The sequence below is a fragment of the Poecilia reticulata genome, chromosome 18, assembly GCF_904066995.2.
Source record: "Poecilia reticulata chromosome 18, P_reticulata-male-v2, whole genome shotgun sequence".
In the NCBI taxonomy this organism is placed as follows: Eukaryota; Metazoa; Chordata; class Actinopteri; order Cyprinodontiformes; family Poeciliidae; genus Poecilia; species Poecilia reticulata.
In genome coordinates, this window is record NC_088847.1 from 22,215,741 (window position 1) to 22,242,361 (window position 26,621).

Here is a 26,621-nt window from a genome sequence, read left to right on the forward strand (position 1 = left end):
AAAATAAAAGATGAAAAGAATAAAATGTGAAACAATACTACATGAACAGAGATGTTTTTGTATTAATTGTTTACCTGCCTAGTAAAACCTGAAGTATTTTCAGTGTTAATTTGCTTTCTGCATTTAGTTTGGTTTAGGTTTTCAAAGGCGGTTCTGTAGAGTTGGGCGTTAAGGAAAGAAAATACTCCCATCAAAGTGAAACTGCACACAGAGCTTTGAGTGTTTCCTGCTTATCTCTGCCTTAATGGGGGGAAATTTTTAGAAAACTAAAAGAGTACAACTTATTTTTTGCTGGTTTTACTGAAATATGTTGGAAACTGTAACAGCTGCCCAGTAAAAGTACTGCTGAATGCGACACATTTAGCAGCAACAACCAAAATAACCAATGATAAAGGGATAAAAACATCTTTCTTTCTTTTTTTTGTTAAATCAAAGACTTTAAAGCATATAACTAAACAAAAGCCCCATTAGGTTGAATTCAAATCAAGCTTGTTTGTACGTATGTAGTTTCATCAGGCACCCCGTCTTTAGGGGAATTTATAATTTTTACAGTTTTCCTTTTTAACTGCATGATATTTATATTTATTTTGATACCCTACACATAGAATAATGTGAAACATTTTGACCAAAAAAAACAACCAAAATAGCCAAGAATGTTTACAGAAGAGTGTAAGTTTTATATTAAGCATGAAAAACTCAGACATCAGCGCATAAAACAGCCACCCAAAGTTAATGCAGTGACAGTAAATCATGCAAAACAAACTTGAGTTCATAAAGTGAAAATTTATGATGTTTTGAGGAGAAAGTTGGAGGAAATACTGTCTGAGACCTGAAGCTTTAAGACTTAGGAAACCAGCACCCTATGGAAGAACTTATAAGCTCTCAGTCTTGACTATACATACCCATGTGTTTATAAAACATGTTAATTAAAACACAAAAATTCTGGCAGCATTTCAAATCAATTGATTTATGATATTTGAGATTTATCAGTCATTAACATCATGTCATCATTTATACTCAATCGCATCCATGCAGAACGAGTAAATATCGGCCTTCTTTCACTCTTCATTACATGAGATAAAAATGTGACAAAGACTCGAGTCTCAGGCCACGAGTCAAGACTTTTGGGCGCAATCAAAAGTCAAGTATGAAGGCGAATATTTTTGTGACTAATTTAATTTTGAGACTCCAATTTGAGCTCCAGTCTCCATCTTGAGTTGCTTTATAAAGAGAAAAACTGTAAGTCAGTTTGTTCACTCTTAATGGAGTATTTGTTCTATATTCAGCTTTTTTCTGCTGTAGGACTATTTATATGCCAAGTCTTTGATTTTAAAGTCTACCTAGACTTTGTGAAGTAGTGAAACGGCTATTTTTAATAGAAGTGGTCAAACCGTGACTCAGGTTTAGTGACCAGCAGTAACCTGAGATCCTTCACCAGTGAAATGTTGCTTTTCTTCACTATGTTCAGGAACAATTGTCAGTTTTTATATGTTATTCAGCATTGTTAGAATAAACCTCGGTTTGGTTGAAGTGAATGCTAAGTGGGCAGGAGGAATTCTGGCTAAATGCCACCAGAACAAAACTCCCTAATCTAGCTCTAGCGGTAAAAACGGCTCGTTATCTTTTACCAAAGACAAACCGTTAACATCTGACACCTCTCCATTTTTACAATTTGTGAAGCAGGAAGTTGTGCTCAGTCTCTTCTTTGAAAGTTTTTGTGCCGTTTCCTTCGGTGGTAATCGTTGCTGTGCCACCGCAGGCAATCGGGGGAACAGCACCAACTGAAAACGGAACAAATGTTGCAGTTTTGGTCCCGAATCGAACCGGGTCTGCTGGACTACCAGGTGTGAAAACACTCTTATCATGCCTGGTTTCCAGTGATGGCCTCATACCGCTTTTCTTTTCTCTCTTCTTCATTTATTTCTTTTCTCTTCCCTCCTTTCTTATTTCTCTTTCTTCCTTCTCTAACCTTATTTCCCACTCTCCTCTCGTCCTCTCCTCTCTAATAGTTGCCAGTCGTTGGTTCTGAGGCGACGCCGTTTGTGTCAGACAGACGTGTTTCTGTGTTCTTGTGTTTCTGCGCCTCGGCCCGTCCAGGTCCAGGTCCAGGCCGTGTAAACAGAATTAGCTCATTTCACGCTCCATCTCCCCCTGTGATAACTGACCTCTGGGACCGAGCAGAGTGTGTGTGGAGTGTGTGTGTTGGGAGTTCAGAGGCCGCCGTCGAATTGGAGGATATCCGGCCGGTCGTACGTCTGTGTATCCCAAGCATATGTGTGGCGCACGTGTTCGCCGTGTGTTGGGTCTGAGGTGGAAGCTGGACTCCACCGGGTCCAGACACTTTGCCGAGGTGGATCTCAGTTCACGAACAACACAATCTTGAGTTATACAAGACAAAATGGATTTAAAGAATCTGCAAGCTGGAAAACTGTGCAGTTATTAAAAATGGTACATTCAGATCCTTAGAAATGTGCAGCTGAGTAGAGCTATTTAAAGAGGCATCATTTTGGGCATTGACTTTTTCGTTATGTTATTTTCTCATCAAAACCAGATTTTTTTGCTTAAAAGCAATTTTCTTACTTTCCTTTTATTAAAGGATCAGAGATTTTTATTTGTCCAAAAACAAACCTCACATTCACAAACTCAAGAAGAGCCAAAGTCCCTCAGTTACAAAGGATTTTTAGCAAATGAACGCTAAAACATTTGTCTGCTGATGATCCATCCTGATCCAGTTCAGCTGAAAAAACGACAGAGTGACCCAGTGTCTCTACAGGTTGATTCACGGTTAAAACAGCTGATGTGTCCGTCTGATTGGCTGTGTCCAGCATGATTAATGAAGGTAATCAAACACGGGCTGTGAATGAGAGGCCTGACGTTTGTTTCTTATTAATCACCTGGAAGCATGCTGTTGCTCTGTGTCCGTTTGTGTAATCCAGACACATCAAAGTCTCGTCAGGACTCATTTGTGTAATGAGCCTGTTCTGTACAAACACGCACTTCCCCTCTCTGCAAGTCGTGATGGCGGGAAGGTTAATTTTTTGCTCACGACGCAGCATCTCGTCAAATCTGTGTTAATGGATTAAAGGAAGAGGAAATGAAGTCCAATGAAAATCGTCTTTTAATGATTAAGAGAAAACAAAACACGTTTCATCGCAGATTTCCTCCGCTTGACTATTGACTTTCGCTGGCGGTTCTCGGCCCAGCCTCTGTCCGTTCGTCCATCTTTGATCCGCTGGCTTCATCGGGCTGGAATGCAGACGTGGAGGTCGGGACGGCGGCCACAGCTAATCGCAGAGATTACACACGCGTCTGTCCGCTCAGACACCAACACATGTTTTGGTTTTTTTGAATTAATGCGTTGTCATGTACTTCCTCATCCGCTGCTGTAGTTCTTGTTATGCTACTTTATCATCCTGACTGCACCTGAGCCCACGGTTCGTTAGGGGACACTGGTGGAGTCGCTGGTCTCTTTACATTTAGAAAAGCCATTCGTTTGTTTTAATAACTATCATTTTTGATTGTTTATGTGCATTAACATTCAGTTCTAGGTGAGATTTGTCCATTTCAGACAGAAAACCACCAACTTTCCAACCGCAGGTTTGTGTTTGCAGCCGAGGGACGAACAAAGGATCAGTTGAACAGCCGGTAACGTTCCTCCTCCCTTTGCCTCTCTGTGTGTTTCAGGGGAAAGTCGCCCAGACGGCCTGCATGTCGGCCTGCAAGCACATCTCCACCTCCCTGATGCAGCTGCTGCTCGACCCAGAGGTCCGGCAGATCTCCATCGGGGCTCTGCACCAGCTCAACGTCGACCTGAAGGAGTGCGAGAGTGAGTCCACCTTTTTTATACAGCTTTGTTGTTGCTGGATATTTAATGTTGTTGCTGTAAACCAACAATACCAAAACAATGTTTTTATTATTCTTGCGTCATTTGAGTAGATAAAAATAAATTTTACCATTTAAGACCAACTGCACCACTTGGATAAAATAAATACACAATTACTAAAGCATGAATGTAAGTTTCATGCTTTAGGCATGAATCTTTTCATCAGGCATGAATGTAAGTTTGAATCAGAGTCGACACAACGTCCAATTAAAGCTGTCGCCTTGGTTTTCTTAAACCAGGGGTTCTTAAAGTAGGGGTCGGGGCCCCCAGGGGTCACAACAAACCAAGCTGGGGGTGACAAAATAGTGATGTGAAACCTGAGCTGTATGTAGGGTCAAAATTAAATAAATATGAAAACATATTTATTTAATATGTCTCATTAAATAGTGTAATATACTTCTAATGCATTTTAATTAAATAAATCAATAAAAAATTCCTGTAATTATTATTACATGTATCTAATACATGCATATTAAACTTATTGATTTTAATTATTTCAACATTTATTTAATCAAACATATTTAATGAATTACTTCTTTAACAAATTGATTTTTTTTTTCTGTTTACTGAATTTATTAAGATTTTATTTAAACATAAATATTTTTCCTATAAATATTTGTTGTATTTTTAGTCATAGTTTCACAACATTTCTTTTTGTAATTTGGAAAATAGACCAAACCAACATTAAAATGAATCTTAATCTGTTGAAATTTTATTTTTAATTTGAAATGTTGATGTTTTCAGATGTGTTGTGCATGTATTTTATCTCCCCTTTGCCACCATTTCCCTTTTCTTTCCTCTTCTTTCTTCACAAACTACACCAGCTAATTATCCACATCTATTCCTGAAGTTAAAAGTAATATTATGAATTATTGTCTGTTTGAGTTTGGGAGCCTAGGGGGCGCTGTGGAACAGCCAAATACATGTTTAGAGGAGCGCATCGTCTTCCTCCTCCTCCCGTCTCTGATTTGTGAGACTTTCTGGACGCAGACGGGTTTTTTGCAGATAAAGGATTTGGAGAGTTGAAAGAGCGCGAGGCGTCGTTGGCTCGGTTTGTACATGATCAAGGTTCTTAGAGTCACAGAGCGGGTCACACTGCGCGTTTGTGACCTGATGTGAAGTGACATGCGTGCAGAGCTGCAGATTTGGTTTTCTGAAGCAAACTGGAGGAAGTTGGGCTGGTGGTACAGTAGAGGGTCAAAATGAGAAGCAAAAAATTCAAAAAAGAAAGAGCTAAAAAGTGAAAAGATGGAGCGAAATGTTAAGATATTACCTGTTGTTTAAAAAAGAAAAAGGAGAAAATTAAAGACCTGAAAGCTTTAAGGGTTTAAAAGAATGTCTGGTGTAGATTTGGTTGAAAGAGTTTTGGACAAAAGGGGAAAAAATGGGATTAAATGAGGGAGGTGTGACTTTAATGAAGCGAAAAGAAAGAGAGGCTGGAAAAAAGCTAAGTAGATGACTGAGAATGGAAATTAAATGTACGTCCACAAAGGGAAGGAAATGAGAAGTTCAAAAAAGGGATTAAAGATTAAATTAATGAGAGAATCTCCGGCTTGTGACGGGTGGGAAGAAATGGAGGCATGGCTGGAAGAAGATGATCAGGGAAAAATAAAATAAATTTAACTGAATTTAAGAGAAAATATGACAAAAAGGGGAAAAAATACAGGAAAAAATGTGGAAAGCTGTTCTGTTTAACACCTATAAAAGTATTCGACCCTACCAAAAACAATAAAACAAAAATAAAAACTACACAACAGAAACCATACATACACTGGATAATGAAGTCTCTGTAAACAACATTGTCTTTCAAAGAAAATTAATTATGAGAATAATCAAGATATTAATAATAATAAATCAGTTAATCGCATAAATCAAGTTCCATAATTTCCATTTTCATTATGTCATTGGTCTCAATTTGCCCCTTTTTTGAAGGACAATTTTGTTTACAGAGACTTCTGCATCCATTTTATTTGCTGTTTCTGTTTTGTTTATTTATTTTAGATATTCAAATTGTCTTCCAGTGTTAAATGTTCTAATGATCTTTGAGAACGTATTATTAGGGCTGGACAATAAACCAATAACATATATGGCAATAGAAATGTAATTAAAATCGATACAAAGAATGTTCAGAATTCAATATGTGGAATATTCACTGAACTCGGACCTGGAACCGCACAGCATTCTGGGAGTTGTAGGCTGAAGGAAGGCTGTAGCTGCTCAACCTCTCATGGCTTCTAGCTAAACAAGGCTGGTGGTATCAACTAACTCTCTCACCCTTTGGTTGCCGAGCAACTCTCACATTCTGTGGTTGCCTAGCAACGACCTGTTAAGTATCTGGCGCATTAGCAGTTTAAAGTTCCGGCACTTTCCCTCATTACTGCTTTAAAAAACAACAAATAAACGGAGTGGTGTGATAACTGGATCAAACAGGAAAGGTCAAACCACCAGTTTGGACGTATTTCAGATAAATAAAACAGAACTAATCAATAATTATCGATATCGACTGATATGAAATGCTTATGTCCTGAGACATTTTTCAGCCATATCGGTCATAACATGGCTGTAACATTAATCTGTTAAAAAAACACATTAATTTTAATCATCAAAATAAACACTTGAATTAGATTTTGTATCATGTAAATATCGTGATACATTTTTCAGCCATATTGTCCAGCCCTACTGTACAGCGTTACCGTGGCGCCGGCGGCCATTGCAGACCCAAACGTTCCCCAGCTGATCGCAGACATGCTAACAAAGTGCTGCGTAAACAGAGCAAACACACTCAGGTGAAATCTGCCAATGTTATTACCCCCGTTTTGTTTACATCCACACACTTTCTCACACACTCGTTCTGTCTTTCAGCCAGCGACATGACTCTAGCATCCCCCACCCCCACCCGTTTCCCCCTCTGCTCCCCCCCACGCTGTCATTCGTCTGCCAATCTGTCCCGATGCATAGCGAATCCGACCAGGTCTTTTATTATTCCCGTTTTTTCACCCTGTTTTTTTTTTTTTCCTCTTCCTCCTCCTCCTCCTCTTCCCTCTCTCCGGGGGTGGACTGGTGGGGGGGTGGGTTTGTATTTTCCCACAGGTTTTGCCAGAGCCAGCCCGGTCGCAGGCTTCCAGGGTGACACGTTGCTTCTGGCCTTCAGTGACTTGAGACAAGTAGGTCTTTGTCTCCTTCGTGGTCCTCACTTCTTTGTTTCTTCTTCTTCTTCTTCTTTTTCTTCTCCTTCTTCTTCTTGTCCTCACTGTCTTTCTTCTGCCTCCTCCTCCTCATTGTTCCCTCCCTCTCTCCCAGCCTTCATCTTCTTCCTTCATCATGTTGTCTTCATGTTTCATTCATCTCTTAATGCATAAATCTGTTTTAATATTTCCTGATTATATAATTCTGAGTTGTTCCTTTCTACCTTTTTCCTGATATAATTTGTTTTACTGTAAAAATGGCTGTTTAATAAGAAACGGCTAAAAAGGTTAAAAAAGTACACACAATTTTTAGAGGTACAACAGCTGATTATTCAGTTTATTACTCGAACAATTAATCGTGATTGAAATAATCGTCAACTAATTTAGTAGTTGATTATCTGTTTGATTTGCAGACTCTTCAACTGGAATAGTTTTAGCTTCACCTGCTTCAAATGATGTTTAAAAAAATCCTTAATTAGAAAATTTTTCTACCCAAATATTAATTGAAAAAATAACCAACATATCGCCCCTACACTGTGTTGAAAAGTCAAGCAGAAAGCGCCGTTTTTTTTTTAGCTGTAGATGCATCCTTTCCTAAAAATTATCAGGCTGTAAAAAGCAGCTGCTTTTTAGGAGTAAAATGTTTATTTTGCTTTTTTTTTTTTTTTTAAAGGAAGGCAGAACTGAGCAGATTTAAATTTCATTATCTAAGAAAAAATACAGTTGATTTATGATGTAACAAGTAAGAGTTTAATCTTTAGGATGGTTTTGGTAGTTTTTTTTCTCTTAAATTAAATCAAATTAAATGTATTTGATTAGGTTAGTGCACATTAATCAACATTACTACAATTCATGTCAGTGTAAATAACACAAAAGCTAAATTTCACCCTTTGCCCTAAGACAAATAAGCACAAAAACATAAAAGTCAGCACACATAGTTCAATTAAAAGAAGCAAAACAAAACATTTACACAAAAAAATACTTACTAGACGACAGAAACAGTTTAAAAACAAAACAAAAAATAGATTAATGTTCGAGAAACAATTTAGTTTCTCCCCTGGTATTTTTCTGTAAGATTAAGGTTTGTTTTATGATATGAAACATGTCAGGAAGTCGAGTTTGTTTTGCACATTTCAGCAACAAGGCAGCTAAAAATCAGTTACATCATAAACATCAAACAGTCACCAGTTGTAAAAGAGCAACAAACTTTAATTTTCGTTGGTCGATTTCTGCTTTCAGATGACTTTATTTTATTATCTTTGCCTAAAGATATCCCAGTCTAATATTCCAGTTTCAGCTCCATCAAACTGGAATCACCTACAGAAACACTTAAAGTTGAAGAAAATTATTAATATCAAGTGGTATGTTTGCTTTTTGTTTCTCTTCCTATATTATACATATTGTATTTTAATTGGGTTTTGATTTGTAATCGTTGGTGTGTCTTACTCAGATCGATTTTTAATCTGAAAGTTTGCATATTTACATTAATTTTGTCAAATGCCATTAAAATCAAAATAATCACGCAAATAGTTAATCAGGCATATTAATTTTTTCAGTTATTATTAATCAACAGCAACTCTAATCAGGTGTGTTTTTGTCTAAATTTAAATACACTCAGTGTTTCGGCTGTTTTTTAGTTTTCTGGCGGTTTATTCCAGATTTGTAGAGCATAGAACTTGAATGCTGCTTCTGCATGTTTAATGTATTTTGGTGCCAAACCATTCAGTTGTTGATAAAGTAAGAGAAGGATGTTAAAGTTTATTTTGGGAGCCAGTGTAAGGACTGTAGAACCGGGGAGATGTTTGCCTTCTTCCTGGTTTTAGACAAAGACACAAAGATGAAAATCTGTCCTCTGAAATGTGGTGAAGACATTTCATGACACTGTGAACTTTAACTCCGGTGAATCAGATGACTTCCTGTGCTCTGCCTCCGTTGTTCCCAGTCTTTCTTTGGGGTCTTGACGGCCTTAAGGCCAGATTTGCAGAAACTTCCCAATGCAGGAAGCGGCTCGGCTTGTGTCCCGCCGGTTTTGTTTGTTTCCTGGGAAAGAACTTGTCCGAAACCAGCCAGCGCCGGGCCAGAACTGGACAACCCTCCGCTGTCGGGCGGAGGTTTTTGTCTGCATCTCATTTTCATGTTAAATTTCAATTTTGTGAAGGAAGTGCATACGTGCATGAAGAGTTTTTTTTTTTTTTTGCGCCGTCGCGCTGAATGTGTGAACCGGGGCGGAGAGTCCCGACTCGGAGCTTCCGAAATGTTTACTCCGTTTTTAAAAACCGGGAGCTGTCAGTGTGTGTGTGTGTGTGTGTCCAGCTTTGATGTGTGTGTTTGTTGTTGCCGAGTGTGTGAAAGTCGGAGGAGAGTGTCTGTTTTTTTTTTTTGTGACAGCGGATGACGGATGGGCCGGCAGGACGGAGCAGGGGACGATGAATGAGGTGACAGACAGAGACGGATAGCCCTTTATCCCTCCGTCACAATCCCTCTTTCTCTCTCCTTCTCTTCTCTTTCTCCGCCTGTCGGGATGATGCAGTGCCTCTTGTTCTCTCGCTCGAAGGAGGAGAAGGAAGGGGCAAAGATGGGGAGAAGAAGAAAAGGAAAAATTGCATTCATCTCGCATCGATGTTTACTTCAAACCCCCGCCTGCCGCTCTCTCCTCCAGCATCTTCCTTTTGCTGATCGGAGTTATTCAGCTCCTTGGCTCTTTTATTTCTTTCTCCTCCATTGTTTTTTTTCCATTCCTATTCTTGTCATATCAAAAGATGCACATTCCTGCGACCCCCCAATTCCTGCTTTCACACCTAACCGCGGCGCACGCACATCTGCCGCAGCGCATCTTTGCCATACGAGCCGCTTTGTTGCGAAGAGGTTTTTCACGTTTGCGCGGCCAGGAGTCTCTGTGACGATGTGTTGCTGTTGGTGATGGTCGATAAATCAAGCTGACGGGCCCGTTTTGTTGGCCGACACGGGTCCCGGTGTTTTGGGAGGTACTGGGGTCCTGGGACCGGGCCGAGGCTGAAAGGTTTTCCCTACAGGACTCAGACCATACAGGTTAACTTTAGAGACAAATTGTGGAGGTTTTAAAATGTTTTCAGTTGATTTAGAATTAAATTTTGAAATAATTTAACCTCTAGATTAGCCCTGTCTTAGTTTATCATGATAAATTAAAATAAGCTCAATAACTTCCATTTGTATGATTTATCGTTTTTCTCTCTTCCTACCAAAAACTGAATGATAAAAGTCTTAACTAAAGTCTGGTGCTTTGGTCTCAACCATCTAATTTTTTAGAAGGACAGTTTTGTTCATTTTATTCCTTGTTTCTGTTGTTTTATTTATTTATTTTGGATATTTAAAATGTCTCCCAGTTCCAGTGTTAAATGTTCGTCAGAATTTAAAGTTAGTTCATTTTGATTGTGTTCTTGTATTATTTTACCATTATCATTATCTTAACTGAAAATAGTCTCAAAACAACAATATTATCATCAGTGACTTCTGGGACAATTTATCAGCCAGGTAAATTTGTCACACTACTCCAGATTATGGGTTGACGATATGGACTTAATGCTTTATCATGATTTTTTGTGACACTGTTGTTAAAAAAGCGACTATTTATTGCTCCTTTTTTGGTGAATGTGACTCCCTGGCACACAAACACTGCTGTTCAGAAACATTCCCATTTGTAAATAAATGTTATTTATGTCACTAAACTGCGCACAGGAACTGCATTTAATCATAATTTAAAACTGATTGATGCTCTCGTTGAAGACACAATGGAGAAAAAGGTAAAACTAACAATACGGACAACTTAGGGAGTTTTAAACATCATTAATAGGAATTTATCAAGGCAACGATAAATCTGAATTCTGATCATAATAAGAAATTAGATTAGATTTAATGTCATTGCTCAGCATTTTTAGCAGTGCAACAAGATTAATGGAGCAGCTCTTACAAACAAGCAAGACTTGTGGCTCAATTAGCAGTTTGAACAGTTCATTTATGTATCAAAATAAATTATATGACCCCAAACCTAGATGCTCCTATAAAGAGATGGACCTGAGTTTAATTTTAAAGTAAGATTTACAGTGTACTCCGCAGATACACGGATATCAGAGAGGAAATCTTGCTAAATCAAACATGAGTTCAGAGTAAACAAACATGGCTGACAAAGAAGGAACAATGGTGATCATTTGTTTTACTATTTTTAACTGATAAAACCAACAAAAAGACGTCTCTGACGTCCACTGGACTTTCTGGTGCGTCCTGGCAGCAACTCCATGTTCTGCATCTTGGATTACACTCCACATTTACGTCACCTTGCTTTCTGATTGGCTACATGTCAAGTTTAACAGGACATCCCTGAATATCCCTAATTTGAGATCAGACACACACTTTCAGAGAGGACCAGTGCAACTTCACAAAATTTAAACAGATTTTAGCAGTTGCAGGGTTTCTCTTAAAAAGACTACAAACCATTTTCCCCACTAGTTCTAGACTCTTGCATCTGCTTTGGTTGTATTTACCCAGAATGCCTTGTGCTGTAGTCCACTTCCTGCTTTTGGAGCGGTCTCCATTCTGTTTGGCATTCACATATGTATTCAAACCACACCAGAGTTCACTTCATCCGAACCGGTTTTTAGCCAGAGCAGAGTTTGCTTTCCTGGTCCGCATCAGAGTTCGATAGCACGTTCACACCTCCCCAAATGACCTGGACTTCCTAGTCAAACAAACTGGATTTGGATTAAAGCAGACTAAACTGGCCTGGCGTGAATGCACTCTTACTGTGAATTAGCATTTTTACCATCTTCTGTTTGGTCTTAAAAAGGTTTAACACTCCAAAACTTTACACGTTTTCTGACTGGATAAGTCTAGTCAAATCCCCTATCTATTTTATTTTCTGATCTTTAAAAAGTCCTGATTCATAATCAATCATGTTTCTGGCTGCTTCACCCAAGCCAGAGCTTTAACTGTCAAAGCAGCCTCGCTCCTCTGCCTCCAGAATAAGGCAGCGCTCTCCTGTTCTCTGAAATATCTAAATATTTAGCTGAGCATAAGAGGCCGTTTGTGTTTGCTTCAGGCCTCCGGCTGCCGCCTTTTTTTTTTTTTTTTTTTCCACAGATCTTATCAATCTGCCTAAATTTAGAACATCCAGAAGTCTGTGGTTATTCCAGACCTTTGGCTGGCCCTCGCGTGGCGTGGCGTCGCTCCAAGCAAACGCTCGCTACAGTAGACTTTCACTCATCCTTTCCTCCAGCCCTTCATCTGCCAGGCAGGCATTCTTCCACCTTCAGCCGCTGCTGTTGATGATCGATCCTGTTTTCGTTCCTCTGGTTGACCACAGACGGTCCGATTCCATCTGTTCGTCTCTTTTCTTCTCCAAGAACTGATGGACTCCTTAGAAAGGCTACTTTTTCTCCTGACCTCCATTCTGTCTCTGCTGCTGTTCCTTTCCCTTTCTACTCTCTGTTCTATGCATTTTAAATAAATCACACTCAGTTTTGACTAAACTAAATGTAACGGTTTCCAAACAGTTTTAGAAATTCTTGGTTTAACTTCATCTAAACTTCAGGTCAACTCCAAAGGTTGAAAACTGAAGACTTTTATGCATCTTCCACATCCAACCGGGTTATTTATTTATGTATGTATGTGTGTGTGTGCGCGCGCGCGCGTGTGTGGATGGATGGATCTGTGTTCACTAGGTGTACTTTCTATAAGAAAGCAATATATATCAATATATGTGAAAGAAAATGAATAAATCTAATTAATGATGGATGTATTTCAATAAATAGTCAAAAATAGACACAAATAAAGTTAGAAGCACTGAGCCAGGGGAACTTTCAACACTAAACTACTAAACAGAGTACAAATGTATAGTTATTGCTTCCTCAGTGGCTTCATTCATGGAAGAGACACTGCTAAACACAAAAGCACTGAGCTGGGTATACTTTCTCTTCTCCTATACACAACATTTTAGAGAGTTTTTACTTTCTTTTCACTTTTACCGTTTCTTCTCTTCCTCCCCTTCTCTCCTCTGCATACTTTCCTTTACATCAGTTTTCTTCTGTTTTTCTATTATCATCTTTTCATTTCCGTTACCTTTCTTTGTGACCTTTCTACTCACCGTTGGGGCTTCAACGGTCAACAGTCAGTTTTTTTATTTACCTTTTTCCATCCAACCGCGCTCGCTGACAGTGTAATGCGAGCTCTCGGTTTTTCAGAGCGCATCCCAGCCATTACCTCACGAGGCTTCCCTCCACAGCTCCAAGAGCAACATGTCACAGCATGACAACTGCTGATCCCGGCTCTGTGCGTGTGTGCGTGCGTGTCCGTGTGTGTGTGTGAACAGCATAGCCAGTAGCGATTATGCAGCGACAGCATCTCACACACAGCGCGCTGCCTGCCTGTGTGTGTACGGAGGTAATAGACAGGCTAAGGGATGAGATGAGGCCCAGTGGGAGAAGAAACCTCCATCTCACCTCCTCGTAACCCAGACTAACCAGGGGCAGAAGGAGGGAGAGAAGAGAGGGATGAAAGATGAGAAGGAAGGGGAATATATGGAAAACTGCAGCTAATCACATCAAAACTTTATGCTGAGGGTTTTTTTTTTAAGAAAACTTGAACTTATGCCTAGTGCTGGACAATATTGCTGAAAGACATACCACATTTTTATGTCAGTAAAAACTGCTAATTATTGATTAGTTTTTTGTTTTAAATATATAAAACGCAGCCTAACTGGTGGGATGACCTTTTCTGTTTTATCCAAAGTTTTCTTTACATACTATTTTTTATTTTTAAGCAAGTATGAGGCAGAAACATTAAACTGCTGCTGAACCATTTACTCTGCAGGTTGTTGCTAGGTAACCGAGGAGAGTGAGTTGTTAGGTAACCAAGGAGAGAGTGAGTTAGTCGATTCCACCAACCTGCATTGCTAGCAGTGAGGGGTTAAGAGCTTTTCCTTTGCCTACATTCCCCAGAATGCTATGCGGTTCTGGACTGGAGTTCAGTGACATTGGTAAATATTCTAGAAGTATCAGACGTTATCTATTGATATCGATTATATGTGTTGCAATATATTAATTGCTTAATTAATATATTGCTTTTGATTTATTGTCCAATCTTACAATTGTTTGTTCTAAGTACTGTATTTTCCACACTATAAGGCGCACCGGATTATAAGGCGCATAGAATAGACGCTACAAATGTGACGTATTTGTACGGGACGTACAAATGTGAATGTGTAATAATAAAGAAGTGGTCCCCGAGTACCTTATATAGTAGGCTGCCCCAGTCATTGTTTCACTCACGGTGTTGGTGTTGTGATATTGTGCCCAACTGCTTTCTGGGTAACACAAACCAACCGACACGCTGCTGCCGCAGTCTCTATCTCTCTTCCCCGTGCCTCCCCTTCCCTCCCTCGGTTGGTGAGGAGAGCCTTCTGCGACTGGGCCGGGCGTGGCCGGACGATGGTCACCTTTCTCCATCCGCGCACAGCATGTTGGTTGAGAACGTGGTGCTAAATGACCTGCAGACGACCTGATTATCAGGTCCATAGGTAGATGGGTCAGTCAAACTTTATTAACAAACCAGCTTTCTGACAACTATCCCAGCATGCACCGTGCACTTCTTCTACGGGCAAAATGAAATCGGTGGCTGCTTACCGTAGTTGCTAGACCTGTTGTGGCTCGGTATTGGTCCATATATAAGGCGCACTGCCGGCTTTTGAGGAAATTTAAGGTTTTTAGGTGCGCCTTATAGTGCGGAAAATATGGTATTTTTACCTGAAAAGTTTGAAAACTTACCTTAGAAACTCTTGTAGAGAACTGGGATTTTACTGAGGGAAAAGTGTACGAACCCTTCGTACCAGTACGGTTTGAAGCATGGTGTTGAAACCTTAACCTGCTGCCAGTTGCTAGGTAACCACATTATCCAACACGTTGTTGCTAAGAAACCAACGAGTAAGTAGCCGTGTTTCCATTGACAACATATTTACGCAAATTGTAATTATGAAAATTAGTTCACCTAATGAAAACACGCCAGTTTAGGGAAAACAAACATAATTTCTGATAAAGTTTTTGCGATAGGTTGAGATGGTTTTTCAGCCATGGTGAAATTTGTGAGTTACATAAAACTGCAATGGAAACACTTTTTTTGCATCGTCCGAGTTCTGCACTGCTGGTGGAAAAGACGGAGATGATGACAGGAAACGGTGACAGGATCATGTATCATTTTAATTGCATTTCTTTCTTGATGGCAACGCTGCAATTGCAAAAAATTTTATTTTTATTTTCGACAGTAGTGGAATCTCTTTTGGCTTCTTTCATTTTGTTTCTCCCATGATGGAGATATTTGTTGTAGTTGTGAGTCTTTTTGGTTTGATTTGAGTTTTTAAGTCGTAGTTTGTGTCTCTTTGTAGTCGTCTGGCATCCAATTCTTCTCTTTTTTTGCATCTTTGAGGTATTTTTGCTGTCTCCGTCTCACTCAGATTTGTCTCTTTGGTCACTTTTTGCCTCTTATTTGCAGTCCTTTATCTCTGATTTGCATGTATATAGTTGCGGTCTTTGTGGCACGCTGTAGATGTTTGATTGACTTGTATACGAGAAGCTCCAGTCAGCGGCTCTTTGTGTCTCTGTCAGACTCAAAGAATGTCAATAATAACTTTACTCTTTAATGTTTACACATCTTTAGGCTTAAAAGCCATTCAACTCACTGAGTTTCCCTCAAAATACAAATTCTTGTAGATTGACTCATCAGAGGTTTTGTTTAAATTCTGATCTGTTGACTTTGGCCTCATCCTGCAGCCTTTTTCTTCATTTTATTCACTCTTTACACAAATATGTCCTTTAAGATATTCATGTAAATATGCACTTAATTCACAATGCAAATTAGAGATGCTAAAGCGCTACACCAGTATGGTACATAGTGGAAGCTAACGTCAACCATATTCATGCTGTGTGTTAAAACATAGTATTTTACTTTTATCAGCTTCAGTTTCATTTAATCATTTAATTTCCCTTTGGGATAAATAAAGTATTTTTGAACTGAAATTAGTTTCTTATCTGGAACAAATAGAGCAACTTTTCACATAACATTTAAGCATTTCCAACTTTAGAACATTTAAATATTTTATTTTGCTTTAGTTTTATTTTATTGTAATTTATATTCATTTTTCAAACTTTTCCACTCTTTTCTTATTTTTTAAATTGTATTTTGTCATTTTTTGCTCCCAGTTTAATTTACAGTTAAGATTTCATTTTTGTTACATTATTTTTATTTATTTATTTATTTTAAAATCTTGTTTTGATCATTTTGGATTATTCTCTTCTTTTGGAATAATTTTTTTTGTGATTCGTTTTATAGTTTAGTTTTATATAGTTTAGCATTTTATATTTTCAATTTTCCCTTTTTTGTACTTTTTCCTCCATTTGTTTTACTATCAGTTAGATTCTTTTTGCCTTTTAAAATTAAAGTTTTTTGGGGGTTTTAAATATCGGTAATGCATCTTTGATTATTTTCATGGCTACTTGCTAATTTTGTGCACAAGTAGCGTAATTAGATTTATTCACACTGAGAATATCTCTTGGCATCAAAAACAGCAGCTGTGTCAGCTGGTTTCCAAATCCTTTGACTCCTTGAGGAAATGAAGATATTTTTTCTGATTTGGCTTGTTTTGTTTTCCAGGATAAACTGGTCATCATTTTCAGGTCCTTGACATTTCAGAGAGACAAACAACTTGAGCAGAAGGAGGTCAAACTTTACTGTAAGAGGAAGACCCCACCTGGTTCCAACATTGCTTGTTTGTCCTTTCATTGTTCCCGACCCGAGTGCTAAACGCTCCTCTCTTCCTTTCGGCCGCCGTTGGAAAAAAACGCGATCCTCTCCTCTCCTCCAGGAAATAATCCCTCAAAATCAGCTCGTCTCAACAGCTTTGTTTTACGCCTGCGTCTCATTCTGGAGCAGCTTCTCCTGAGTATTAAATACCTGCCAAAGTTTTCGTTTCAGCCCTGGAATAACAGCGGAGTAGATTTATTTCCTGGAATTCCTGTTCAGCGTTTGTTTTTTGGCCGAGTCGACCTGAAACACTTGTGAGGTAGAGTCATAATTAGTCCAGAGTAAAACAGAATAAGGCTGGACTGATGAGTGATGGAGCACCGTATGCATGACATGTTCATTAGAACCTGACTGCTGTAAGCCGTTTCACTTCGTCTAGACTGGAGTCAGCTTTGGTTTCAGCTGGCCAGGCGGGAGCGGTCGGACCCTACCTCAGGTTTTAATTAGGCCAGCGTGCGGCCCGGTCAGATGAAGCTGTTGATCTAAAGGTTTGGTGCTGTTGGTTTGTGAAATCCAGACTTAATCGGTCCTCAGACCTCCAACCCGCCACGTGTTTAGGTTCTACAGAAATAGATAGAAGACGGACCGGACAAAGATCTGATTATCATTATTATTATTATTATTATGACAGTTGCACCATTTCACCGCCCAGAGTTGTAACCATTTTAGCTTCCATAGGTTCAGCCACTTATCCATCCTTTGGTTTGTTCATCCATCCATCCATCCATCCATCCATCCGTTTATCCATCCATCCATCCATTGTTGAAATAATTGCCATAAATTCATACTGATTTCTGTATTTAGAATTAAAATAGAAATCTGGGAATTTTAAACAGGTTGAAGAAACTCAGAAAAAAGAAGGTCAGAACTTCAGATCAACACTGAGACCTCGTTAAAAAAACTCCTAAAATAATTTAAAAATAGCAGAAGTCGTCCTACAAGATGCAGACCTCTCCTACCAGAAGTGGAGCAGCAGTGAAGGATTAGAGGTGATGCAGAGGACAGGAAGGAAAACTCTCCTCCTGTCGCATGTCTGAGTGGCGTTTTCACGCTGGGAGCAGAGACGCTACCGAACGAGAGGCGCATCAGCAGCAAAGTTCAGGAAGCCAGATAAACAGAGGGAGGCCGACATGATGGAAACAGAAAAAGGCGACGGATGAATGACTCCAACAGAAGATGACAGTAGGAGACTGAAAGAAAACCGCAGCCAGAACCCGAACGAGACCCGAATGTGTGAAAGCGTTGACGTAGCGGAGCAAGAAAAGCGAGGGATGGCGCGTGAAAGAGTGCAGTCAGGTGAAAGTGATACGGAGAGCCGAAGGGGGGGAAAAAAAGGCGGACGTACAGGGTGGTCCGTCCCGCTCCCCCGCCGTCTCCTCGGGAGGCTGACACTTCCCTTCATCCATGTGACCGGTCACAGGAGGGGGGGGTGAATGGAGGAGTGGAGAGGAGGTGAAAAGAGCCAGAAGAAAGGCGGCGGAGGGACGGTGAGCAGCAGACGGACATCTAAATGCTCGCCTGCCGATCTATTGGGGAGGAAGGATGGGAAACGCAGCAACGCTGGAAACTTTAAACACAAAATATTCACACCGCCTCAACGTCTGATCACAAAGTTCAGTTAACTTTTCAGAAATTTCTGATAAAACTTTTATCCTCCTTTTATCAATACATCCACTCTTTTATTCATCCATCCCTCTAGCTTTTTATCAATACATCCACCTGTCAATCATTCCTCTTATCCATCCATCCATGCTTTCATCCATCTTTCCTTTTATCCATCCATCCAGCCTTCCTTCCTTTTAGAGATGAAACAATTAATCGGATTAATTATTAATCGATTATTCAGATAATTGCCAGCTAATTTAATAATTGAACAATGAATCAGTTTCACCTTGTATGTTTTTCTAAAATTGTATAAAACAGACTTAAATGGTTCAATTATAAAAAATAAAAAAAAAGATTAATCGTCAGAATAATTGATTAATCGGCTACAAAACTAATCATTACTTTCCAATCTTATAAGAAAAATGGATCTAAAATCACATCTGGTATATTTTTTGTCTCGTATTGTTTTGGAAATGCAATAGAAATGGATTAAATTATACATTTTTGTTCAATTCTTATCATTTTTATCCAAAGATTATTGAGAGCAATTATCCGTCGCCTAGAATTGCTGTAAAATACTGAAAAATAAGCGTTAAAGCAGTTATTTTGTGAAGCCCTCTCCCTGCAGATCTTCAAACTGCTGCTCTTTCCTGATATGTGTCCATGTTGTCGTCTCTAAAGTCTTTCTTGTTCTTCGGCCTCAGACTGACACAATGGGGCGAACAGATAACGGCCAGCGTTCAGAAACGTTCACCAGTATCTGGATTTATGGCTGCAGGCCTGTGTGGGAGAGCGCAGCATGTTTTTGTGTCCTCGCTCTCAACTTCCTGTCCCGTCTGTGGCCGGCCTTATCGGTGTGACAGCGGGTCAGGCCGTGGTCACGGCGCTGCGACCCGATCCGGGTCTCCGCTTCCGACCGCTGGTCAAGCAGCGGTCAGGAATTAGGTCAGCTGTTTCAGGAATGAGCCGCTTTCACAATAGGATATAAATAAACAAGACGAATAAGAAAGCGTTTGGCTCATGGTGGAGGATAAACAAACGGTACGCATCATCAGAGTACCTGAGTGACCGCGCTCTGACCGGGCCGGGTCATTGTTCCGCCTTATCAGCGCCGACCCCGCCGTCAGCCTCCCTGCATCCACGCCCCTTCCTGTCAGCGGTCATCTCATGGTCAAAGCCTTCAAAGCCCCCTCACCTTTTAATCTGCTTCCTGTTTCGGGTGTCGGAGCTGCCGGGTGCTGATGAGCCAATTAGATCCTTCACAGCCTGGAGCAACCCGGGCGTTTGAAGTGTCACTAATGTTTTACACCTGGGAATCCAACATGGCGTCTTTACGCTGTGGGACTTTTGTCACAAGGATGATCTTTATTTACAATTAATGTCGTCTCAAGGAACTGAACCAACAAACCAAGTTTATTTGTAGCACAGTTTCAGCAGCAAGGCAGCATAAAAACATAAAGACATCAAACAATCAGCAATAAACCAATAAGACAGTTTATCAATAATCAATACTCATCAAATATTTTGGTCAATGTTCCATTTATTATGGTTCAAAAGAAACTATTTAGTGTGTTCGTTTGTATATTTAGTTCAATATTGTTTAATTTCAGTTTAGTTCTTCATTTTGACTTTTTGTCTAATTCAGTTTTAATTTTATTACACTGGTAATAAAAAAATAGTATTTTTGCTATTTTTTATTCCCAGTTAAATATTATTTAGTTTGTTTTATTTCGTTTTGACTTTTTCTCTAATTCAGTCTTAATTAATTTTTAGTGTTTGCTAATTTTTATTTATTAGTTAAATATAACATTTTTATTTTGTTAAATATTTAATTTTAGATTAGCTTTTCTTGTTAAGATTTTACTTTCAATTTAGTTTTATTTGTGACTTTTTGTCTAGTTTGTTTTAGTGTTTGTTAGTTTTTATTATTAAATATTGTCTAAGTTTGTTTTTATTACAATAATAGTTTTAGTTTTTTCATACTTTTGTTAATTTTCTTTTTTTTTTCAAAAAGGTTAGTTTTTTCCCCATTAATTACTGCTTTTATTTATTTTCGCGAATGAAAATGTTTTCTCAGTCTTAGTTATTTTGTTAGTTTAAGTTAACTATAATAGAGTTGATAATTACCAGGACAATTTATCATCCAGCAAGATTTGCTATTCTTGCTACAAATGTTATTGTCTTTATATTAAATACTAAATATTGAACATCTCCTGTTCTGTCCGTTCGTTATCAGCAGCGACGGATGAATTCTGGTACCTGCTTACAAAGTGACGAGCTAAAAAAAACGATGGAGCGCAGGAGGGGGAAAAAATCCCAGAGCGCGGTGGTTCAACCAGGGGTCTCCCTTGTCAGTTAGACACTGCGCAGGCGGAGACGGACAGAGACGGAGAGAAGAGAAGGACGAGCGAAGCCTCAAAAAAAGAGTGATTGTGGAAATATTGGAGAAAGTGCAGGAGAAAAGGAGGTCAGGCGGAGGGTAACTCGACGTTACGGAGGAGGAAGAAGGGAGCGAGACGATAAACGAGGGCGGCCCGCTGGGAGCTGCACGGTGCGCTGATAAAGCAAATAAAGACGGAATAGTCCAAAACAAACAGGCTGGAAAACAGCAGCTTTTAGCTCCATTTAGACTCTGAAAGTCAGCCCGGCTCCTTCAGCGGAGGTTAGATCCTGTCCAGGAGTTCAGCTGCGGTTTAACTTTCACTCACGTCACTGGAAACGAGTCAGCTGGACTCTTAATTTCATCAACTCATAGTTTTATACATCTTCCACTTTGGGGAAACTCGAATTGAAAAGTTGAATAAAGCATGAATTTTATTCTACTTTGAATAACATGTAGATGGAAAAATACGGCAGATAGGCATTTTTCCTTTTTGCAACATTTTAAAAGTTTGCTTAAAGATGCAGAATGTAACTTTTATAAAAATGTTTTTTTACAGTTATGAGACTCATAATCTGTGAAAAGATCAATCGAGGAGGAGCTGCGTTTTGTGGGCGGAGCTTAGCCCAGCCAGGTGTTTTGCGGAATGGTTGCCATGGAGATTAAAGGAAGTCTCAAACACGCATAAAAGAGTGAATTGTTGATTTTATATAGCACTGCCCCTTTAAATCTTTCTGCTGATGATCTGATGAGAGTTTGAAACTGTTCTATTGCTTTTAAGGAGCTGAAACTGTAAATAACGATAAAACTTGCGTCTGTCAGGGTAGAAATCCGTTTTCATGTTAAGATTTTGCTTCTGTTTCAATGAGAAAATGGTCTCCAATCCAAAAACTCGACTACTTGGAGTGATTTACCTTCTCCAAGATGCGTTCATGAGGTCTGAACCTCTGAAACGTTTGTGATCTGCAGCTGACCTCTGACCTCTCTGTGAACGAGAACAGAGGCTAGCTTCCCCGCGTTCGGCTCGTACATGACGAGCCGTCGAGTTCAGCCTGAGCGCTGAAGCGGCGGCACTGTGTTGTGGTCACTGGCAGCGGCGCGCTGCTCTGCGGCGGTGGCAGACGTACAAAGATACACGCTTTTGGTTTTAATTTAGCTCTTGGCTCTGCTGTGAGAATGTAAAATTAGTTCCCTGCTGCAGAGCGATAAACATCCCAGCTTACCTCATTCCAGTCATAGCTCATGATGGAGCGATACGGCCCGAGCTGCAGGCTTGTAAAGACTCTTTCATCTGCAACAGGGGAAATTTCAAAAGCCATCTTCCTGAAATGCAGCCTGGTTGGGGAAACTAGGACAGCTGGACGTGTTTGTTTAAACTGGAGAAGGATCCTCTCAGAGACAGAGAACCAGTAGCTGCGCCAGTGTCGCCTGATAACCTCCCAGTGTGACCGTTGACCTCCCAGCTCCGGGGTTAAGTGTGAAGTCTCTTCCTGCGGCGCGTCAGTCAATGAGGTGAGCCGTGCTGGGATGCTTCACACTGGAGGGAACGTTTAGGATTAGTGGCTCCAAAATGATCAAACCGCTGAGATTTTACCGCAAAATAAACTCAAGCTGACGTGATTGAAAAGAGAAAAAAAAAGATGAAAGTTCGGATACTACGTTTTTAGAAATCGCAAGGAATTTTAGTTTGAAGTCAATTTTTATTCATTTTTATGTGGGATTTTAACGCAATTAAAATCCCACATAAATGAGTTTGTTCAAGCAGTAAGTCATTAATAAAACATGCAGCACCATCATCCTCCAACCACTTAGGGTTGTCTTCTTCGTTGTCTCCGCCAGTAGTAACATCCAGTTGTTGATCGTGTAATGAGACAAAAGGGTTTCCATAGCGGTTTTACAAAATACACTAATTTCAGTAGAGGCTAAAAATCACTTCACCCTAGAGCAAAAACTTTATATGAAAAATCTTGAGCTCTTTTGTAATTGCTGTTTCCGTTGAGCACATTTATTTTCATAATTGCAGTTTGTGCAATTTTATGATCAATGAATATGCAGGATCTGAGATACTGTTCTTAATTTTGAAAAGAAACAATATTCTTAATGAGCGTTCTTGTTTAGTCCGCTTTAATCCAACTTTAATTCATTTGACTATAAGGTCTGGTTCATTAGCGGAGGGGTGAAATGAACTGCTGTTTGGATGTAAATGTGAACGCCAAGCAGACCTGGAGATGCTCCAAAAATAGGAGGACAACGTTATCTTTACCTTTTTCCATCAGGTGTTGTACGCAGGGGTGAAAGTAGTTTTAAATTCTTGGGGGTACTATGATAACAAAAAAAAATGTGTGTGTATATATATATATATATATAAGCTATTGGGTAGCTTATACAGTAGCTACCCAACTATATAAAAGTTGGGTAGCTCTTGAATTGCTACAAAATAAAGCTGTATTTCCTTCAGCCCACTGGCTGCAATGTTGACACCTTGAGATGCCATGAGACCTAAATCCTGAACATCATGGCATGGAGTGCATCCCAGTTTTCCATGTCTGGCATATAACCATTTATTTTAGCTTTTAAACTGGTTATATTGCTCCTGTGTCCAGATAGAGGGATAATCAGTAGCCTAGCATCATGACCTGTTTGTTCTGAAGATCCTGCAGCTTCCACTTCGTCTTCCTAACATGGCGCCTCCTCACCCTGACTCTCATACGGACAAGCTCTGTTAGCTTTAACCTAACAGAGCTCTGTTAGGTTAAAGCTCATCTTCTGAAGTTGGGATATTTTTCCTCCAACAGGTTCCAGAGGAATCACCTCAAACCAGATGTTGGACTGGATTTTATTTCAATGTCATTTGTGAATGTTAGAGCCTCATTTTCAACAGTGAAGCTATAAAGGTTGAAAAAGGTTCATTAAATCTCATCAACATCAATATTTCCACTAAATAAGAGGCAAAAGAAATTGTTAAAGGACAAGCCTCTCAGACTTTGAGCTCGACGGCACCAAAAATTTTTTTTATATTGGACAATTTAACTTCACATAATTATCGCGGTAGAAGCCATTTGTTTAATACCTAATGAGACATATTTACCGTGTTTGATGTTTGTTGTGTATGACGTATAGTCACAAAGAACGAGGTAATTAGTAAAAGTTTGTCGTTTGTTGAATGTTCAGAAACTACAGCGGCTGTGATGAGCCAAGACAAAGGTAAAACAACCCGAACAGGTGATCAACTCTAAACCACTCGCACATTTTTATTCTCTGTCTTTCTGTGATTTAAGCAGACCCGTTGCCATGGCAACCTCCTGCGCTCCACAAGCCGACCAGAGATTGTTAAAAACATTCAGTCCATTACGATATTAGGTTTGCAGGCTTGATATTTATTTTGCGAGTATTAATAAGCGCTCCCCTGAACACAGCGGTGGTTAATTAGCTAATTTTAAACTCCTGCTCTGCTCGTTATTTTGGTAATGGAACCAAAACGCACAGAATTGCGCAACACTTTGTTGAAACAATAATCACTGAGATTATTATTGTTGTTGGGTCATTAATTTGAACACGTTTTGTTGATTTTTTTGTTGTTCTTTAATAAAGTTACTAACTTTTTCAGCGAGTCAGAGGAGGACGTGCTGCTCTCAGCCTCCTGGCTGCGTTCAGTTTGTCACCTAAAGCCTAGATTGACTCAAAATCTTCCGCGATCGACGTGTTGCACCGCTGCTCTAACAAAACATTAAGAGTTCAGAAATATGAAATGGGGAAAAAAGTTACTTATTAACTGATTAAGTCTGTTTTAGATTGTTCTTGAAAAGCTAATCAGTCACGGCTGCACAGTGAACCCACTGATTCTTTACAGCTGACAGCTGCTCCCCTCTCTTGCAGGTACTGCGTACCCCCCGCTAAATCTTTAAGGGGTACGCAGTACCCTGCCGTACCCCCTTACTTTCACCCCTGGTTGTACGATACAAACTGAATAATCAACACATTGAATAAAACTGAGAGGATAAAGACATATTTTGATAGAAAATTGTGATATTTTCCAGTGACATTTATTTTATTTTGATATACGGCTGAAAATGCTTAAGTGTCTTGTACCATCATTGAGGACATTAAAAAACTAAACAAATAGGATGTTTTGGCACAGAAAATGTTTAGTATTTCATTATCTTAAGATTTACATTGTGAAACCTGACAGTAGAGTCACAACTGTTGGCACTGTGGCAGATTAAGAAGCTGTTTTTCTTCACTTATTCCACTTCTGAACAACATGTAACTCTGTGGAGAACCACTAGACCAATAAATCAATAATCAGTTTGGAAAATGGTAATAAATGGTGAGTTGACACAGCAATCGAGCGTTTGTTTAGCGTTAGGACTTTATCTTAAACATAGTAACGGGGAAAAAGACCAAAGAGAAGCAAAAGATCTGCTTCTCCACGTCTTGCAGATGAGGTTAAAGATGGCCGACGGCGGCAGTTGTCTTCCTGATAAAGTTGAAAAGCACTTTTCCTTGGAGTTGAATTCCTGGATGAAGGACGGGCAGGACGCAAACCATCCGCGTGACGGACAAGCGCCAAAAATCTCTACGTTCAGCCTGGATGTCTCCTCGGCTTTTTAATCTCAGGTGACGGGTGTCGGCGTGCGTGCTGATGGTGACCTCTGACCTCCGAAGTTTGACAGATAAAGTTGAGGAGACGGCCGATGACAGACGGGCGTTTAGGACTGGAGACGATTGGAACCACTTTCACTGCTTTCGGTGAACTTTAAACTCTGCTTGACGTGAGGCGTAATGTCCAACGACTTCAGCTTGTCCTAAACAGATTTCTGTTTTATGATACCTCCCCCCGTTACTCTGATACCCCTAAATAAGAAGGAAGCCAGTCTGTAAATAATAATAAAAACATTTCCTTTTCCTTTCATGTAGTTGATGAGCTCAAATGTTGAACAGCAGCTTCATTTTGCCTTTAAAAGTAGTTTCTCCATAAATATGGAGGGTATATCCTGCCAAAATTCACAATATAGATATAAATAAAAACAATGCATTAAATAAGCACAAAATAAGAAAAATAAGAGAAAAAACATGCAAAAAAATGAAAATTAATAAAATAAGATGGAAAATAGAAAATGTTTATAATAAATTAATACTATTAAATTATATATTATATCATGCTTTAAGTCAAATAAGTTGGAAAAATTTCAATTTTTTGGATGCAAAATTTAGCCTTTTACATAATCTCTATATGGTCAATTGTGTCGTACATTACATCAAAACAATATGAGAATAATTTAATGAGAGAAACTCATTAAGAGAGTCCATAATGCAATAAAAAATAGTAAAAATACGAGAAGTCGTACGAGAATTAATTTATTATGAGAATAAAGTAACAATGCAAGAAAATATTGTAAGGTGTAACTTGTGAAGTTATAGTTTGGTTTTCGTTTCATAAATAAGGACTCATCTGTTCACACATCAGCTTCACATTATTATCAGTTTCATGACTGAAGCTGTTTAAACAACAGAGAATCACAAACTTGACGAGTCGCTTTGTGGTCTTAAAAACTATCAAAGCTTTGTTCTCGATAAAACAACTTTTTTTCTGGTAGTTTTACAGCTTTCTTCTGGTAACACAATGTCTTTATGACTTTATTCCCGTAATTTTAAAAAAACAACCTCTCAGTGTGGCTGTCATAATTTCCTTTTGCCGTTTTTTGAGGAGTTTTATGGCTGAAGAGAGCCGACAGATTTGATGGGT

The 26,621-nt window shown here is 39.3% G+C and overlaps 1 protein-coding gene across 3 annotated transcripts in view; it reads left to right on the forward strand.

The window, feature by feature from the left end:
* exoc6b (exocyst complex component 6B) overlaps positions 1 to 26,621 on the forward strand; it is a 90,113-nt gene that overhangs the window by 51,476 nt on the left and 12,016 nt on the right. For 2 of the 3 annotated variants that reach the window (XM_008435626.3, XM_008435627.3), the window contains 2 exons: positions 3,685 to 3,826; positions 6,974 to 7,047. In XM_008435626.3, coding sequence (XP_008433848.1) covers positions 3,685 to 3,826; positions 6,974 to 7,047 — 216 coding nt within the window. The remainder of the gene's footprint in view (positions 1 to 3,684; positions 3,827 to 6,973; positions 7,048 to 26,621) is intronic. The other variant, XM_081599626.1, reaches the window with a different exon arrangement.